The sequence below is a fragment of the Neolamprologus multifasciatus genome, chromosome 6, assembly GCF_963576455.1.
Source record: "Neolamprologus multifasciatus chromosome 6, fNeoMul1.2, whole genome shotgun sequence".
In the NCBI taxonomy this organism is placed as follows: Eukaryota; Metazoa; Chordata; class Actinopteri; order Cichliformes; family Cichlidae; genus Neolamprologus; species Neolamprologus multifasciatus.
In genome coordinates this window covers 2,060,589-2,080,619 of record NC_140444.1, presented here as the reverse complement: position 1 = coordinate 2,080,619, position 20,031 = coordinate 2,060,589, and the positions used below count along the sequence as shown (strand labels likewise).

General features: G+C 44.1%; 1 protein-coding gene and 2 long non-coding RNA genes across 3 annotated transcripts in view; 1 reads left to right on the top strand and 2 right to left on the bottom strand.

Moving 5' to 3' along the window:
- LOC146516124 (uncharacterized) overlaps positions 1 to 13,630 on the top strand; it is a 64,720-nt gene extending 51,090 nt beyond the window's left edge. Inside the window, exon 2 of the long non-coding RNA XR_014874450.1 lies at positions 13,173 to 13,630. This is a non-coding gene — a long non-coding RNA (uncharacterized LOC146516124). The remainder of the gene's footprint in view (positions 1 to 13,172) is intronic.
- The window catches only part of sorcs3a (sortilin related VPS10 domain containing receptor 3a), a 299,340-nt gene extending 279,811 nt beyond the window's left edge, over positions 1 to 19,529 (bottom strand). The window contains exon 1 of the mRNA XM_085161986.1: positions 18,491 to 19,529. Within this exon, the coding sequence (XP_085018112.1) occupies positions 18,491 to 19,168 (678 nt within the window). The 5' untranslated portion in view covers positions 19,169 to 19,529. The remainder of the gene's footprint in view (positions 1 to 18,490) is intronic.
- On the bottom strand, positions 1,570 to 13,183 carry LOC146516125 (uncharacterized). Its single transcript, XR_014874436.1, has 2 exons — positions 8,666 to 13,183; positions 1,570 to 7,753 (listed from the first exon to the last, which is right to left on the bottom strand). It is a non-coding gene; the product is annotated as an uncharacterized LOC146516125 (long non-coding RNA).
- Positions 19,530 to 20,031: the final 502 nt, after the last annotated feature.

Here is a 20,031-nt window from a genome sequence, read left to right as displayed (position 1 = left end):
CAGTCTTTGTTCAGTTAAATCAATAATATAGGGTCCAGTTCAGTAACATGTTATTTTACTAGTGGAGTTTGGTGATTGCAACACTGTAACAACATAAGTTGTTACAGTGTAACAACATAAGTTGTAACAACATAAGTTGTTACACTGTAACAACTTATGTTGTTACAACTTATGTTGTTACACTGTAACAACTTATGTTGTTACAGTGTAACAACATAAGTTGTTACAGTGTGGCTCCACTTTTGGAGCCAGTCTGAAGTGGCCACTGGAGGAACTGCAATTTTTAGCACTTCCTTGTTAGCTTTGTTTTTCTGTCCCTGGAGGTTTCCAGTGAGACAAAAATTAAAAAAGTAAAAATAATGAAGAAAAGAGTGTGTACTACCTTTTGATGAGATGAGGAACGAGGGATGAGAAAGTGGATGAAACGGCTGCGAAATCTGCCACACCGTGACAACTATATCAGAAAGCGCAGCGCTGCTAAGAATTGGCTCCACCTAAATTCCCTCCTACCACGATGGCTAAAACTAAAGCGCCTTAAAAGCAGAGATGGGCTGCAGAAGCGGGGAATCTTTACTAGCCGGATTATCTCTCTTGTAGCAGCCGGCTCTACAAATGCTTTTCTATCTGGCAAACCGTGTAGCTCTAAATTCAATTAGGGCCACATAAACATTTTCATGTGTGGCAAGTGAGCTGTGAAAGGGCAGCAAACAGGCTCAGGCTGCAGCTGGGAGAGACGAGCGGGGCCTGATCTACTTCTGGGGGGGAAAGAGGAGGGAGCAGATTTGAGATGCTGTCGCAGATGTGCTGCAATATTTAGCATGCATCGAACTAGCTTCTTTGTGAGGGTCCAAGAAAGCCAGAGTGTCTCCTTATCACTCAGCATATGCCTGCTGCTGTCATGTTTCCACCAGTTAATTTGACATTTTGTGCCCTCGCGCCCACCCCAACCTTCCCTTTTATGTCACACACCGAACCCATATCTGTTCATTTCAATTAAACTCACAAACTCTTATCATCGGCCAGATAGCGTGACATTTGTCTGTGATTAAGCCAGCCATATCCTCCCAGCACAGTGTGCATATGCAGCATATTCGTAGCCGTGTCCTTTGAAGTCACATGTGCACTGAGAGGCTACAGTAAAGTAAGGGTAATAAATAATCACTTTTCTCCTTGTCCTCTCATCCTATGGCTCATATTACATTGCATTATTCTTTAGGCTACCCACTCCCTCTAGTGATGGACAAAGGCACTGCCTAAGGATCAGCCAGCAGGCAGGCGGCAAATGTGGAACCACGGGAATGACAGGAAGAGTCGGCCTCCTTCGCTGCGAGCTGGATGCCGTTGCGAACGACAGCAGCAGGCTCGTTCGACGAGAACACACAGAACGCTCGCTCCTGCTAAAAATGACTGAATGCAAGTGTTACGCTGTGTTTCAGGAAATGTGGCGGGCTAAAGTGTTAAGAGGCCCGAAAATCCCCGAAAAGGCAACCAGAAATAGGATGAAGACGAACAGGAATACAAACAGTCACAGCTGATTAAACTGCTCTCCGCTGCGAAGAAGCATGTTCGTTTGTATTAATGTGGCGCGATGTAATAATTGCTCGGGCTGGGTTTCTTCAGAGCCGCACGCCACTCTGCAGGTTCCCAGCAAGGCCTAGTTTCCCTCGGTTCATCTTCCCCTCATCCATCTCGCTGGTCCAGATGATGTAGCGATGCCTTCACTCGCGGCCCTACCTCTGCGAACGTTAATAATTATACACAGCTTCCACTTTCCCATCTGCATTCGTAGCACTTATCAGCGGTAAAATGATAAATGCCGCGAGCGAGAAAACAACCCGGTCTGTTGCTTTAGTAACCTATCAATTATCATATCAAATTATGCGTCCGTTTGAAGGATATCCGAGTGGGAATCGAGCTGAATGTATGGATGCGACACAAGAAACGACACGAGGTGAGCGAGGAGTCAAGGCGCCACACTGAACAGCATGAACGAAGCTCCTCTCTCTTCGCAGCGAATCATTACTTCGATTTGAGCGGTCTAATTTAAATTCCATTATGTCTTTACACTGACATGTTCAACATCAGATAGGGACTGAAATGAGATGTATTCCCTTCAAATTTAATTGATACTGCCAGAGTCTGGGCCGGCCACACGGTGAAAATGGGGCATTATTCATAATTCATTAAATTTTATATAACTGACTTACTTTTGAAGATTACACAATAACATTCATTGTTGAAGGGAGCGCCACGGTCAACCGGCTTTGTTGTAGTGACGTCCCTGACGAGATGAACTTGTTCCCCGGCTGTTTTGTCTGAGACACGCTGTGAAGTGTGTTTAGCTGTGAATTCCACTCTAAAGATGATTTCACCGATGTCCAACAGGTTTTTGTCCGGTGTTCTCGAGTCAGCAGCGAGCCCACTCGCTTCGCTCGTGAAAAGGTCAACCCTGAGCCGGTGCTCCTGCTATTATATTGTGACACCTCTGCGATAATTAAAATGGCTTCGGCATATGGCTGCTACTGGTAACATGCTGCGTGACTCAATTGGGAGCCATTTGTAGCCTGTGGGGAGAAAAAAGGAGATGCCATCGGGAGGATAAATGTTTCAGGAGGTTTAGCCCAGGAAAAATGAGGATGTAGCCACTAGGGCTGTACAGCTTGATTGATTTGGGGTCTCCATCTCCTACAGCAGACCTTCCCAAAGTGTGGGGAAGGTCCCCCCTAGGGGGGGCGCAGAGCCATTGCAGGGGGGCGCGGTATGAAAAGGTACACCCCTAGTGGCTACATCCTCATCCTCATTTTTCCTGGTTGCTTGTCACAAGGCTGGTCGGCTAGTAGGGCGGTACAGCTTGATTGACTTGGGGTCTCCATCTCCTACAGCAGAGATCGTCCCCTAGGGGGGGCCCCACACTTTGCAGGGGGATGGCTCCGGGGGGGAAAAAACAAAACGCTTGGACACTGCTAGCACGGGGCGCCCACAGAAACGCAAAGCAGGAGATGAAGCATCGCTGAATATGTTTCCAAACCAACTTCATTCTAAGCCAAAGACTAGAAAATATGGTGAAGCAAATCTTGCCTTTGGCTTCACCTGCACAAGTGCCGAGGTCACATCGTGCACAAGTGTCTCCCTGCACAATTGGTTTTCCCTCATTGGGAGCAGCGCTGGGCTGTTTAAATCACGGACAAACAGGATCCCACAGCTGTTTGTGTTTTTAAACCCATTTTGCACAGAGAGGCATCTTTTGAAAAATGCATTGATAGCAATGTTGAATATTATTACACAGGAAGAAAAACAACTACATGTAAAATAATCACATTCTGACGCCTCTGCCTTTGTAAATGGAGGGACAGTAACTGTGTGTAAAACCTGCAGACAGTCAGATTAACAGTATTTCGTCTCTATCTGCCATTCTGCAATTCATCTCATGTAAAAAATAACGTGGCGCACAGCGTGACCTGAAAAAGGCACATACCTTTGATGAACTCTATATTCCTCGTCCACATGTAAACTGAAAACAAAGGAGTTTTAAAAAATCTCTGTTTTCGGTGATTCGCCGTTTACGTGTGGACGAAACAGCTGTGTTTTCAAACATACCCGTGTAGGTGTGGATGCAGCGTAAAAGAGTTAGTAGTTTATTTTATTACTGCCTGTAATTTATTGCAGATTACTTGTATTTGCTTAATTGTTTACTAAATGTTTGAGGTGTGAAAGAAACCGCAATGGAGCAAAATATGGGCGTGTGAGGTTGGAGGATGTGTTTGTGCATGCACCTGCGAGAAGGTGGGTGGGGCGAACATTTTTCTTGTAAAACAAAGGGGGTTACAGGCTACAGTATCCCTCAAAATGTACAAATCGTGAGCTGTGTCTGAAAGGACAATGAATCACGCTGGAAGATCTGTGGATAGTTCTGCAAGATGTTTGTAACAACCTACCAGCTGAGTTCCTGCAGGTGGCTAAAAGACTTAGCATTAGCATGTATTTGGAGTCACCTGGTGCAACGTAGGTCTAACTAAGCACAGCATTAGTTCTGCCAGGAGTCCTGGTTAATCAGCTGTTCTCATACCAGCCCACAGACTTTGCTTACATCTTGATCCACCCCTGACTTCTTTACCTTTTGCTTCCAAATAACCAGACTTTAGTTTTCCAGGCTTTCTGAAGGTCTTGGCCATTTTTTCACTCATTTCTTAGGCCATGACCATGTTTTTTTTGTTTATTAATAATTATGAATAATTCAACCAAAAATAAAGAAAATATCTGAGATTCTGGAGAAAAGTGATGTTTGTGATGTCCTGAAAGAGTTGCATTAAAATCAGGCATGAATCTGTCATGGAAATCAAGCCCACTGAGGCATTTGTTGTTGTGATTTAGCGCTATATACAGTACTGTACAAAAATTTAGGCAGGTGTGGAAAAAAATGCTGCAAACAAAGGATGCTTTCAGGAATATAAATGATTGTTTATTTGCCCCAAATGTATTCTGCAGAGGACAGCGACCCCAAACACAAAGTCATTAAGGACTATCTTTGGCATAAAGAAGAACAAGAAGTACTGGAAGTGATGGTACGGCCCCCACAGAGCCCTGATCTCAACATCATCGAGTGTGTCTGGGATTACATGAAGAGACAGAAGAGGAAGCCGACATCCACAGAAGATCTGTGGATAGTTCTGCAAGATGTTTGGAACAACCTACCAGCTGAGTTCCTTCAAAAACTGTGTTCAAGTGGACCTAGAATGACCTAGTTCATTCGCTGCATTTTGTCGATTGATACGGAGCCCCGCAGGGGACATGGGAGAAAAAAAAATTAAGACGGACTTTTGCGAGATCCCGAGTTAGTTTTGTGAGATCTCGCAAAACTAACTCGGAATCTCGCAAAACAAACTCGGGATCTCGCAAACGTTTTAGCCGCATTCTTCGGACGCCGGCTCGAAGCCGACCGGGAGGTCGAGGCACGATGCGCCGGGAAAGCGGTGTTCCTCCCGGCTGTAGTAGGTCTCGACCTCCCGTTAGCTTCGAACTAAAACTTCGAGCTAAAACTGCGGCTAAAACTTTTGCGAGATCTCGCAAAAGTTTTGCGAGATCCCGAGTTTGTTTTGCGAGATCTCGCAAAAGTCCGTCTTAAATTTTTTTTTCTCCCATGTCCCTTGCGGGGCTCCGTAGATTGATGAAAATAAATGATTAACACTTTTATTTTTGAAAGCATTCTTGAAGCGTGAAACTCGTGCACAGTGCTGCAAAGAAACTGAACTGAATTGAAGTCGCAGCATGGACGAGTTCCCCATGACATCCACAACACAGTTTAAAGCTGTCATGCAAATACAAATTTAAAATAATCTATTTGTGACATATTTCAGTGTTTCAGCTCTTTTGGTTTCTCTAAGCAAACATGTGGGCGGTCTTAAATCCGCCGCACATTAAACTTCCTTCCTAAGCTGTTTGCTAACTTTGGGGTTTGGAAATGATCGCACCACCACCGAGCAATCATCGGTGATGAGCAGAAGGAAGCCAATAGGCTGTGCAGAGAGCTTTCTGATAGCTAATTTATATTGATGTCAGCGCTGGAGCTGAACCTTGTTAAGTTTTAGTGATTTGATTCATTGCTGGTGTCAGACTTCTTGAGAAATGCTTGCTACTTTTGCTAAACCACAAGAAAATAGTCTCAGCGTAACTCTACTGTTACTCGCCTTATTTTCATTGTAGCCTGAAGCTATATGACACACCAGAAATGATACTGAGCACCATTGATTGTAAAGGCTCCCTATCAGTCTCGCTGTGACAGGACTGGGGCAGCACAGTGGCTACCTTCACTGTGAATTACTGGGATTTAAAAGCTTTAAGCTTCGACTTTAGGGCGAGAAACTTACTAAGAACTGCGAGATCAGTAAATGTGCTTATCAACAAATGAAACGGCAATGAAAGTGAATATTCAAGAGGCTCGTTTCATTATTTTTTTAAAAAAAGGTGGTTTTACATTAAAAAAAGAACCAGGCTGCTGTTTAATGTGCTGCTCTCAGCACGACGAGCCGCCACACTGCAGAAAATCACTGTGCTGTTGACGCAGGCAAAAAGAGGCTCACAAGCCGGAGCACGTAAAAAGTGTCAGACTAAAGCTATTTATTTAGTTGCGTGCCTGTTACCACTCATTACTCAACATTACTGCTTGTACAACCCTAACTCGAGACGCGGCGAATTAAGAAACAAACACAGGAAATGGGAAAATGAATGTTGAGGGTCGGAGTGGGGCCGCTCAGGGACGACTTCATTACGGCAGCAAGAAAAAGACAAATTATTTAGCTGCTGAGGTTAATGTAAAGTAGAGGAGACATCAGCACTTTCTTTTTCATTATGGTGTTGCTACGTATGATTATATATCCATTTACAGCATGTTTTCACCTCAGAGTTTTACCTTTTGTTGTTTACCGTAGCTGTGGCGAACAAAGGACCCGCAGGGGGAAAAATAAAGACCAACGTTTTCAACTTTGCTTTGTCGGAGAAATAATCCACTGCTAATAACTCTTTTTCTTCTCATTATTATTATTTTCTGCAGTAGTTGTGGCTCACATAGTTTCTGTAAAAGAGCACATGTGCATGCACGATGCAAAAAAATGCACAAAGCACCCACATTCACACATTTAAGCCGTTTATCACTACAAATGTGACAGCCTGAGGCAGCTGCAGTCTATTTTCCAGAATCTTTGCAGCCATACCTGGCAGCAAACAAGAGCGGCGCACGTGGACAAATACAATCTCCTCTCATCTCTATGCTGACAACAGACAGACGCTGACTAGCAGCACAATGCCACAGCCTCATTCCTCTGTGCATTAGCTAAACAAACTTGATTACAGGTGGCAACAGTTTGCTGTCTGTCGGATCCAGGTGCCAACTCCCAGAGATCCGAGCTATTATGAGCTGAAAAACACATTAAATGCTGCTTATTATTTTAATGCGTTCCTTAAACAAAAATGCATAGAAGCAATGTGATCAACAGCAATAATGCTGCGATAAATTATGTTTATTTAAATTTAAAACCAAACAAATCGGCACTAATGGGTTTGCTCTGTTGCATTTTTATCAGCAGAAACATGAACAGATGCCTTAGAAAATATACAGCGGAAAGAAATATAAAAATGTGACAGCAGCTCCCCTTGCATCGTCTGGCATGGTGTGCTATCGCAGAACATCGTTTCTAAAAGCTAAAAACAGAGACAGTATGCTGAAAGTTGGTAGAATTGTCTTGATTTTGGTGTCCAGTGGCGCCAAAATCTTCATCTGTTGTCTGACAACTCGAACGATGCCTCCTCCCTGACTTAACTTTTCTCTGTGGGAGCACAGACAGTAGTTGCTGTAATAACACCTGATGACACCAGTACAAAAAGAGAAGATTCATGATGTGTGCAGCAGGAAAACGCAGACTTGTGGAGGCGAAAGATAAACTCAAAACGTAGCTTTATTGCTGAATGGCAGAAAAACAGAAAACTAACTAAACTGGGAATACTCATGAAACTAGGAAGCAAGTAGGACGCAAAGCGGACACTGGACGGAAGAAAAAGGACTTAAATACACAAGAATGACGAGTGAGCAGAGAGCTCACCCAGACCGGAGACTACCAAAGTAAAACAGGAAGTAATGGGAGCACACACAGAGACGTGACTATGGGAAACAGGCAACTAGACAAAGACAGGAAATGCTGGGGAGGAAAATCCAGACGAGACCAAATACTAAGACAACCATAACTAGAAGTACTACTTAACCCTTTAAAACCGGTCGGAGCAGCACGCTCCGTTTTGCGTAACTATTTTTAAATCCCGGTAGCTCTGCAACCACGTGAGCTAGCGCAATAATTTTTTTTGCATATGAAACCGGAGGAGTTGTACTTACATCTTATGCCATCAGCTTGTCCTCGGTCACAGTTTCCTTCCACATATAGCTTTGCAAAATCTGCATAAAAAGCACTTGCAGGAACAAAAACATAATATTCCAGAAACACGCTTTGCCGATCCGATCAGCTGTTTGTAACACTTCCTACGTCCATCAGCGCGAACTATCGCATGTCCACCATGTCCTGGCCGAAACCGGAAGTGACGTCATTTTCGCGGAAATGTAGTTTTTTACCATCAGGGCCTCATGAGCCTATACTCGTGTTTTTAAAAGTTATCTTTGACTTTATGACTTTCTGTGTGGTTTCTGGGATGCTTAGGACTCATATTGCACTGCTGGAAATAGTTTATTTTGATGCATATGCTGCTTTTTTGCAAATTTGCACTATAATATTTATTTTCGTTTTTCCTGCAGTATATAAAAATTGGTGTATTTCAAAAATAAAACTACGAAGACACTCAAAATAAATTTCCTGTGGTGGGAAACTATTTTGTGCAACTTTTTTGTATTTACAGTTTTGAGGGATAAGCCTCTTAAATTTCTCTAACTAGAAATATATGTTAAAAAAACAAAAACGATTTTCACTTTTTTTGTAGTTTATTGCACTTTTTGCAATTTATATAATTACTATGCACTTAATGCAGACATATTATTAAAATTTAGGCTGTAATGGTTGTATTGATGTATAGCAACTTGAAATGCTCCCAAAAATGGCTCCACAGCATGTAAACATATAATATAAGCTCTGGTGGACTTGGTTCTATGGTAGGTCTTAAAGGGTTAAACTTCTCAGAGGACAAAACTAAGAGACATAACAAAATAAACCAGTATCCAAGAACCAAAACACACTAAACACTGGGACAAAGACCCAGGTACAAACCGACCCTGACTCTATCGACTCTATTGAGTTTTGCCTTTTTATGTAGTAGACTGATATTATTACTAAACTGTCTTTAAATGCACCATTATGGAACTCAATAAGTGGAACTTGACAATATAAACGGGAGCTTCTGAGGCCACTGGGGTGAATTAAAAGTATAATAAAAACAGGAACACCACTAATTGTAATGCAGCTCACCACAAAGTCCTGTGCAGCCTCAAAGTGCGCCGGTGAAAGGCGTTACCTTCAGGGGAACAGGCAAAATGTAACGAGCTTCATTACATCACCATCACAGGAAATATAACGAGCGCTTACCTTTGTAAGCGGCCTCAGTGGGAAACAAATGCCACAACCTTGAGGTGTAAGTGACACCTCTATCCGCTGACTAACCAAAGGGATCGTTAGCGACACCTCGGGCTCGCGGTATTTGTCACGACAGGATTGTGAGGAGGCGGTGCACTTTGTGTTTCGGCACCAGGTCCTCCCTCACAGAATATCCCTATAAAAGAGCCGCAGGATTAATAATTCATTGATATCCGTGACCACTCACGCTCTCCTTTATAAGACAGGCTTATATTAGCGCCGTACCCGTCAAGCGGTCCAAACAACTCTTACAGCGCCATTAAAATTTTAAAAGCCGCTCAGCGTGGGGGCTGGGTAAATAGACAATTACTGAGTTTGATAGAAACGTAATGCGTTCAACATTGGAAGGAAGTAGAAGAAAACCTTGGGGGGGAGAAAAACGACTTATAGTCAGCTGAAGGATAATTTATTTAAAGGGCAACGTTCAGGCTGACTTCCACACCAAACACTGTGGACAGTCAGAAATTCAGTCACGTACTGGAGTATTTGATGCAGCTTGAAAGGGGTATTAACAGGAAATAGATGCCGCTGAATTTGGATATCTATCTCCCGCCGCCGTGGGTGAAAGACGCTTACGCAATCTGGTGGGTAATAGGAGGTGTTTAAGCCGGTTATTACCATTAAACTTCACGTGGAAATAAAGAAGCGGACCTGATTGTAAAATTAACGCAGTGTGGACACGTTTTACGGCCACTTTCAATCTCTCACGGATAAACCAGTAGATCACTTTAATTAGACAATGTGTTAATTGACTGCAGGTCCGGGGTGTGATGTGTCAACATTAGTCTCCATCAATGACAACCTCCTCCAGGCACGACACCATTCACTCCGACTGAGAGTGAGACATGATACTGAGACTGATTGAGGGTGCGTGTGTGCTACCCGGGCTTTCTTTTTTAGGTATGCTGTGTGGGTTTGGACGTCTGCAGTTTTGTGCATCTGTGACCTAATGAATGTATATCAGTGTGTGGGAGAAACAGACCGTGCTGAAGCAGGACAGAGAGGATAAGAGACGGAGAGAGAAACGCAGCGTGCGGTCTGTCGCTTCGCTGTGGTCTGACATTATTATGTGTTCATCGCCTGGCTGCTCTCCCTGGCCTGCCCATGTTTGGGAAATGGCAAGGGACATCAACATTACAAGGTATCGCACTTGGCTCGGAAAAAAAACGGATAAGGTCAAGATGCGGCGTGCCTCTGGGACCGGAAAGTCTCGCACTCTTGAGGAGAAGGACGGTGGGACGAAGCTGCTCCCCGCTTTTAGACGATACCCCAAATGCTCTGCATGTTCCAGATGGTAAAAAGCTAGAAGAAAATCCACGGGGTATAACAGAAATGAGACGAAATCAATCGTGACGCTTGCATGTATCAGTTTCGTTCACGCACACCCTTCTCTCTGACTCGTGCGAATAACGTCGGCACCCTTGTACTGCCGACCGGGATCAGTGGCCAAGCGTATGATTACACACAACTCTCTGAAGTCGTAGACAGTTGGCTTCCATCAACGCTTCAGCCACCGCGGCAATCACACAGGAAACATAATGAGGCCATTAGGTTTGGCGAACGCAGCCTTTAAAGCCTCTTGTTCAACCGGCTGGGTTTCTACTCCGCACACGCTCATAGCTTCAAAGCCTTTTAGCAGCTCGATGTGATCCAAGATCGGCGGCGTGCTGCAGTAGCAGGTGCAATGCATCCTGATTGGATGGCTTCCTGAATGGCTGCCTTAATGTGGCAGCGTTTCCTCGCCGAGGAGAGCTTTAACATTATGTGACACCTTTAAGTGCATCTGGTGACCTTTAGCAGAAGTTGGAAAATGCTAAAACTGTGCTGACCTAGTTAACTTCTGGCAAGGGGAGTTTTGTGCGTGCAGTCGCGAGGGTAAGATGTTGCTGATGGGAATGTGTGCGTTCGTTTTATCCGGTTTTTCTGGATATATTCAAAACGGTCAGCTGTGCTCGCATCCCATGCAAATGATTTTTCTCTTTTTCATTTCTGAATGTGATTTTAGCTCTGTAGAATAAACGGCAATGACCCAACATACATTAGTGACTCACTCTACACATTGAAGCCAGTGAGAGTGTTATGCAACACGACATGCTTTTAAAACCACACTGCGTGAAATCAGTAGGTCAAGAGCGAGCGGCGGCCTGACCCCGACTGTTTGGGAACTGCAGCCAAGAGTCGAGCTCCGGAGGCCAGTGTCAAGACCCATTCGCCATTCATGTTTTGTGGCACGTGGCTTCTTGCCATAACATCATACTTCCACTGCAAAAAAACCCCAAGAAAACAGGAGATGAGAAACAAATTTGTAGACACTAATTAGACTGGGATTAGGGGAAGGAGGGAGGGACGAGGGAGCTGGGGCTCGCTGGAAGGGCTTCATTATTTATGATATTCTAGTTTTTCACCCTCTTCTTCCTCCAGAGCAGACAGGCACCGGGGTAGCAAGAGAGGCAAGAAAAGAAACAACTTTATAATGTATTAGCATCAGTAATTTAGGCTGAGGGGGAGGATGGGCTGATGGAAAGTGAGAGGGAACGCGGCCTGTCTCTACATCCTAAATCACCTCCCCTCGCAGCAGAGATGGCGCTCGCGGATGCTTCATCCTTGTCGGTCAGCCTATAGCACCTTCTTTCACCAAGTGTGCTGCAAAGAAGGATCAGAGTGTGCAAAAGCAGTCTCCTCAAAACATTTCTGCAAGATTCTGTGAGTCCTGTGCAGGAAGAATCTGATACCCTGCAGAGGAAATGAAATAGCATTTAATGAATGCACGTGTGTGTATGCGTGTGCATGTATGCGTGTGCGTGTGCGTGTTTGCTGCATGACATTTTTCTGCACGCGTTCCTTCGGTTCTCAAGAGGGATTTGAGAATTTCAAACGCACGCAGTCAGCTTTATTGATGACTTGCCAGATACGGACGACCTGCCTCAGCATGACTTCTCACGACTTTAAAGACCACTCAAGTCGAGCAATACCCACAGTGGGTTATGTTAATTTCCCATACTACTCTTCAATAACCCTTTAAAACCCACAGAGGACAACAAAGGGAGCACCGTGTGCCAGAGAACATGAAACAGGCATCAAGGAGCAAAGATGCAGCAGCCGGAAAGCCGGCGTCCCGATGCCGGTACTTATGGTCACAGCTTCCTTAAAGGAATATATTCATTTAGATTATGCTGATGGGTAAGGAGCTCAAGGTTCCCTTAGAAGAGATGAATGTTTCAAGATCACAGTAGAAGAGGCGCTGCTAAAGCTTTCCATTTTGTATTCCAGCTGTCAGTCACAATGCCATTATGCCCACGACTGCTGAGGCTGGGAGGTTACACTGGCTCAGAAATACTCCAGGAAAGAACTCGTCACGTCATCGGAGGAATGCATCATCGGAATTATGTTCATGAATATTAGAAACGACAGTTATTCTCAACATGGCTACCAGTGCAGCGCCAGTTAATATCTAAGGTTAAGGCTTGGATGTAACCTGCTTAAGCTTGAGACACATTAAGACACATTAAGACACACGCGACGACAGACTGTGAGTGGACACGCCACCGATCCCCCGGGGAATCCACAGCAGTGTCAACCCCCACAGGTAGTCGCAGTGCAAGACACAGCCGAGCAATCTGTCTGAAGTAAGGCTGAGAGAAAGTCTCCGAACCACAAATGTTGTGAATTTATGGTCCATGTTGCAGCTGGTCAGCCAAATTACACACCGGTCATCCAGCTGTGGTGCATTTTCATTTAAGCGTTTAATCCAGAGGAATTCAAAATGGTGAGAAGCTGGCTAAAGGTCACTGGATGGGGCTCAGGCTCTGCTCAGTTGTTGGTCAGAAAAGGTTCCAGTGATCAACACGTGTTGTGTTCTGAGCCGCCTGGTTCTTGGTTGTTGGCAGGAAGAGTTATCGCCCTGAGAATCTCCTTGAGGGGAAGCATGTGATGTGAATTGGACTTCTTTAAGTTGCTTGAAGACGTTTCACCTTCATCCGAGAAGCTTCTTCAGTTCTAAGGTCAAATGGTGGAGAGTCCCAGATATAAACTCCCACTTACTCCCACTAGGTTTATATCTGGGACTCTCCACCATTTGACCTTAGAACTGAAGAAGCTTCTCGGATGAAGGTGAAACGTCTTCGAGCAACTTAAAGAAGTCCAGACGCTTTTCTTTGCAAGCTCCTTTGACTACAATGACCTGGATGACTGAGAACCTTCACAGACACGTGATGTGAATTCATGCATTTGTTTCATCTCGTCTGGACTATTGTCATACTTTGTTTACTTGTTTATGTAAAGCCTCTTTGGAGCGTCTGCCGCAAAGCTTCTGACCAAGTCCTCCAAGTCCTCCCATGTCACACCCCTGCTGATCCAGCTGCACTGGCTCCCCGTTAAATTCAGAATCCAGTTTAAGGTTTTGACCTTGACTTTCAGGGCTCTGCATGGACAAGCACCAACATATATATGTGAACTTTTACATCCATACATTCCCAGCAGGTCCCTGAGGTCATGTGACCAGGGCTTGCTTGCTGTCCAACACACGAGGCTGAAAACAAAAGGCGACAAAGCTTTTGTGACTGTGGCCCACAGATTGTGGAAGTCTCTCCCTTTGAGCTGAGATCTGTGGACTCCGTGGTTACTTTTAAAAAACAGCTAAAAACCATCTTTTCAAACTTGCTTTTGGTTGATTTTTATTTTTAGGTTTTAGCTTCTGTGAAGCACTTTGTGATTTTTATCTTGAAAGGTGCTATATAAATAAAGTTTTACTTACTTACTTACATAACCACTGCTAACCTTATCCAAGTAGGGCCTCCTGTGGCAGCCATCTTTGACTAACCACAGGCTGCTTTTTGATTAGCTACTTAAATCTTCAACTTGTTTTTAATTTTATCCAGACAAACTGTCCCTCGGTCCAGTCAGTAACTACTACAACTGAGGAAAACGAATAACCTTGGGCTCTATAGAGAGGAAACACTTGGGAGAACTTTCAAATCCAATAAATCTTCTTGTCCCCATCAAGAAAACAGAGAAAGATATGAAAACTCTGCCAAAGCAGACAGTTTTTCTCCTGCCTAATCAAAACTGTTATACAGAGAGTAAATATGAGCCTCATAACAATGAGTCAATAAACACTGATCTTATGGAGCCTGTTCTAAAAATTCTCTGCTGCAACTCAACCAAAAAAAAGGACAACAAAATCCTGCATCTGTTTTAGTAACAGTGGCTCGACCACGACTAAAGCTGGAGGCTGGTTGCATTGAACCACATGATGCAGATGGTCCTGGTGCAGATGCCTTTGGCTTTGACGAATTACTGCATCCAGGTTTCTGCAGACTTTTTCTCTTCAAATATTATCATTTATTTGAATATTGAGTAGACTGAATGTGAAGTATGCTTTAAACTGCTTGGATGCATCTTCCTTAAAAATAATAAATTCACTTAGCAAAAATCTCACAACCAAAATGTTTCGTGTAAAAAACCGTTGCTGCACATTTTGTACCGACACCTGTGCATGAACTTGTTAACTTTGATGTTTATTCTCACACACAGACATGAACTGAATCATATTAAAAATATACAAAAAAGCACAAGTATAAAATAGGTCTAAATTTAGCAAAACATCAAACAGCCAAATATAGTTTAATGTTAAGAACGACCCAAGAAAATATGTTAAAAAAATAAACATTCAGGGAATTCAAAGAATATATGAATTCTTACATTAATACTCTTCATCAGTTAGATTGACATTACTAACCTCCATTATTAATGGTTAAACTCATGTTATGATCAATATATAACTTATAGAGGTAATTTTATGTAACTTGGATGAATGGATGGATTAATACATCAAATAATTACATCTAAACAATCAATGACTGCATTGTACACATACATGGTGTTTGCTAGTTTGCAAAGAAACTCTAAAGACATGTGCAGTGATTTACTGAAATGTGCAAATTCACATGAGAATACAGTATGTTAGGTAAAAACAGACTTTGTGCAATGCTAATGAGCCTAAAGGTCAATTATTGACATGAGCACCTATATTCTTGCACGCAGCCCGAACTGTCTCAGGCAGCTTTCTGTAACTTTGTTCTGTAGTTTTCAGGAATAGTTCTCCAGACTTCTGCAAAGACATTCAAAGCGTCTCTATATTTTGTTCTCTTTTAAGATGACACGGAGCCTCAGTAATATTGATATCCAGCCTTATGTGGAGGCCAATCCATGACTGGTTCCACTGTGTCTTTTTACTATCATGCTGAAAAATTAAGCCAATCAGATGCTTTCCAGATGATATGACATGCTGGATCAAAATAATTCTATCAAACTATGACAGAGCCTCTGCTGTGATTTACAGATGGCTCTCGCCTCACTGCATCGCTCTGCTGACTCGCTCTTCACACGCTCACAATTTGAACCAAGAATTTCAAATGTGGATTTATCACTCCACAAGAAACTGATTTTCAGCACAGCACTTGTGTTATTGGCATAACCTTTTTTTTCCCTGTTTCCCTTCCTTAAAAATGTCTTCTTGACAGCCACACTTCCACTGAGATTGTTTCTGATCACGCTTCAGTGAACATCGGGTCCAGGAAATGACTTTCAGATGTGGATCATCTACTGTCGACTTCTTTTTTCTTTTTCTTTTTTTTAGGTCAGCCAGTCCTTTTTTTGTCCTCCTGCTGATCACAACACCCACATCAGTGGTACAACTGTACAAATCATCCAGCTATCTTGCATAGGCCCTCAGTTGCTGTACATCTGCAAGCCACTTTGCAACCCACCTCCAATGCAGCTCCTCGTTGCTGTTTTCTCTACCTCTACCTCAAGACAGCACTTCAATCAAATATAAATTTTTGAAAATCAAAATCTCTAATAGTCCTGATTAAGACATACAAAATACTATAGCAGTTAACTGTTAAAATATAATTAATAACTTTTACCAAATATCAGACAGAGAAGGGCTCTTCTGGTCTGAACTTAGATTGGAATCATCAGTTGTTTACATGAAATCAGTCTCTGACCATCAAGTACTTGGCTGTTGTTATTTGGATATTTGATTTCGGCTCAGGCTAAAAACAGTGTAGATGATATTGTGCAGGACATCGCCTCTCATGTGACCTCAACACTAACCTTAGCACATGTCTTCTAAACCCTTAAAAGGTTTATGATAAATAGATGTGACAAGCAAAATGTGCCTGAAGTGGTGGCCTAGTTTCTATATTACAACAGATTCTACCAATCAATGTGAAAGAGACACGTGTATTAATTTTAAAAGATAAAAGGAATTGTGAAAGTCAACAAAATATTGTAGCCAATGGGGGGAAAAGTACTGAAAGACAAAGTCTGGAAGCAGAGGTCTGCAGACCAATTTTTCCACCATCATTTCCTCAAAGTTTCCTCAAAGTTATGAAGAAGTACAGTCCACAGAGGGCCAACGAGCCCAACATCAGAGCTATTTTGGCAGCACAAGGAGGACGACACAATATTAGGTAAGAGTCAATATTGCGGCTACCGGTGTCCTGACCACGAGGCCAACGGGAGCTCAGGAGAATTTGAGTGTGTAAAGCAAGCGAAGGTGGGTACATTTCTGGTGAGGACTGTCTCTGTAGTTCAAAGAGATGAAAAATAAATGAGGCTGCAGACAGTCGAGATTGAAGTGGCTGAATAAGCCTGGTCATCCATCCAAGCAGTTAGTCCTAGCTGCCCAGCTTACTCGTTTTCTAACCGAACCACTGTTGCAGATTGGTTAAAAGCCTTGTGCTTAATCGCTCGTTCCCTCCCCTCCACTCATCAGCAGCTCAAGCACCAAAAGCAAATCGAGATTAAGGAACAGATCTCCTCTCTTTTGAACAATGCTCTTGAGGCCAGACATGATTTCCTCCTTTTTTTTTTCGCCATGAAAGCGAAGGAGACTTTGAAACAGTGGCCTAAGTCTTTGAGATAATTATTGAAGATTTAAAGCTGGGGGCAGCCACACACAATAACCTCCTCACCCTCTCCATCCAGCGCACACACACGCGTTCCCCTCATAGTGCCCCGGTCTTCACTGCGGGTTAAAAAACAAGTTCATTCACCGTGTTATAATCAGCTCAGACAAGACTGAATATGTGGGATTTTTTCTGTTTTTTTTTTTTTACAAATGGAGTAAAGACAGAGGAGCAGCCATAACAACAAATTAAGCTTGTGAAACCACAAAGAAGAGCCCAACGGCGCCCTGTGAGCTTACACGGTTGTGTAAATGACTTACATTCATTTTGGCTCATTATTCTCTTCCTATGAGGGCCCACTTGTGTAAGAAGGGCAGGATTTTCATATATTTCATATGCATAAATAGGCTCGGACGAGGTCAGTGTCATTTTAGAATTAAGTCAATGGTTCTCTGGAACTATATCGCTGCTGTGCAGCTTCACACAGCAGGGCAGCCGCCTCCCCCCGCAGCCTCCCCCTGGCTCTGACCTGGACAAACCCCTTACATTAGAAGACTGTATGTTGTTCTACAGCCAAACAACCTGTTATGTTCCAAAACAGTCTTAAATTGACCATCTAGCCTTTTTATGTTTAGATGTTACGACAATAAATCACAATAACCAACAACAACAAGTCATTATACATTATTGTTTCAAGGAGGCACACATCTCATACGTGATATTGCAGTGGGGGGTGTAACCTAACCTCACCTCCCAACCTCCAAATTGTGTGGTGACCCAACAGAGCATGTTTTTCTTCATTTCTAATTTAAAGGATGGACATTTATAAATATTTGTAAACCTAATTCGTTCATTCTTCGGTGACTCAGGTGAAGCACAAACTGTCCTCCAGTGGAGAAACACGAAGCCTAAAGAATTTGGGGACTTACCGAGGGTTGCGTTATTTTTACGACTCCCTCTTTCCTTTCCTCCACATTTAATTCGGATGAAAACCTTCGCGTCACAGGGATGAATCACGCACTCGCATATCTCAGATATGCTGCAAATAAGTCATAAATATTTTCCTCACTGCGGCAGTAAATCAGGATAAAATCCGTATTAAAGTCATGATTGACGAGTGTAAAGCTACGCAGTGTTTGTTCACCAAACAGCAGAAAACAAGAAAGAACTGACGGGGGGGGGGGGGGGGGGGGGTCGTGTGTAATTCACGGTAGAGTCAAAGGTCGAGGCGGAATACGGTGCAGCACAACAAGCCCGTGCGCGTCACGGGTGCGCGTCTGTAGCTGCGTCTGCACGGGTGCACCTGTTAACAGCGAACCCAAACTCCGCGGCGCAAAGTCTGAGCCGTGCGCGCCACGGAGTGCCTTGCCGGCACAGCTGGCGTGGAATTGGAGTGTGACCGGGAACCAGTACGACAACAAAACTGGGCAGATATTAAAGCGCGGCTGTACTTACGCTGCTGTTCTGTCCGGACCAGTAGACCACCGCGTGGTTATGCGCAGAGTCTCCAGTCAGAGCGAAAGTGCTGCTGGTGAGCTTGGGCTCATCCTGGCGGGTATTTCCTCTCCCTTCGTCCCTGTTCCACCTGATTTCGGACCTGCCTTGTTTGTGCGCGTCTAACATAGAACCCCGCTCATCCGGAGAGCCCACATCCACGCCGGCCCCTCCGGTCCACCCATTCTCGCTGAACTCGGCAAACTCATGACCGCTTCTCTTTGCTCTCCGGAGCGCAGAGTCCTCAGCCGTCTCTCGCTTATCATTGTTGCTTCGACTTTCTTCACTGGACCCGGGTGCACCTTCCTGCGTGCTAACTCCATCCAAACTGACATCTTGGGGGAACTGGGGGGCACCCTCGGCAGAAATCCCCGCCTCACGGTCGCCGTCCATTTCAGTATCCTGGTCGGTAACTCCGAGTTCCTTAAACTCTACTCGGATGTTTTTTAGGGTGGCAAGCTCCTCTGTCGGGTCGGCGCGTATCCCCAGCTGTAATTTCTCCTGGTGAAGTTGAACTGGCGTCGGGCAAGATGCGCAACTTATCTCCGCCTTGGCATTTTGTAGGGTATGAGCGGCTATCATCACCCAGATACCCAGAGATAAGTGCATGCCTGGGCAGAAGCCAGCCCAAGTCTCCATCGCTGACAGAGATTTCTGGGGGGTGAAGGACGGTTGGAGACCTTATCCGACACCTTAACTCCTTTGTCTCAGGTCGATGTGGAAGAACTGACGCTTGGCTGTCCGTCTACTCGTTTGGAGGAAAGAAAAGTGCTCTTCAGCGAAACTGTTCACGTCCAAGGATCTTTGGTCGGGAAAGCCACCACACAGGAGAGAGGAGGAGCTGTATCGCAGCCAGCTGCCGAGTGTGCGCCCGGAAGAGAGAGAGCGAGAGAGAGAGAGAGAGGGAGAGAGAGAGAGAGTTGGGCGCTGTCCGTGGTGCTGAGTCTCCTCCAGCTCTTTGAAGTTGTTTAGATGTGAGAAATACAACATGGTCATTGTGTGCCACCTACCATAAATTATCACACGTTTTATATATCATATAGTTGCCATGGCGTCAGTAAAATTGGCCTTTTTTTTACTCTTATTGATCTTGTTCTCACCTAATAAGCGACTCTGGATTCTGATGTTATTTTGGGTGCGGATTTCTTTCAATAACCACACCGTGCCTACAGATATGGCTCCGCTCAGTTAGTTACAGTTTCATGAATTGATGAACCTCTAAACGCTCAATCCCCCCCCCCCCTTGCTCCTCCCCTCCCCCCCACACACTCACACACATACTTGGCTCTGTATGACGTCACTCAGGAGAGATATCGCTCATGTGGTCAGCTCATATACACAACTTTTTAAGTGGGAACACACACACTCAGCTGCTGTTCAAATATTCTGTTTTCAAGTCACAGCCAATTAAAAGAAAGCGGAGTTTAACTCTAGACGGCTTTAAAGAGCCGGAAACAGCTTGTTTCAGACAGAGGAATAACTAAGGAGCTGCACCTTTGTCC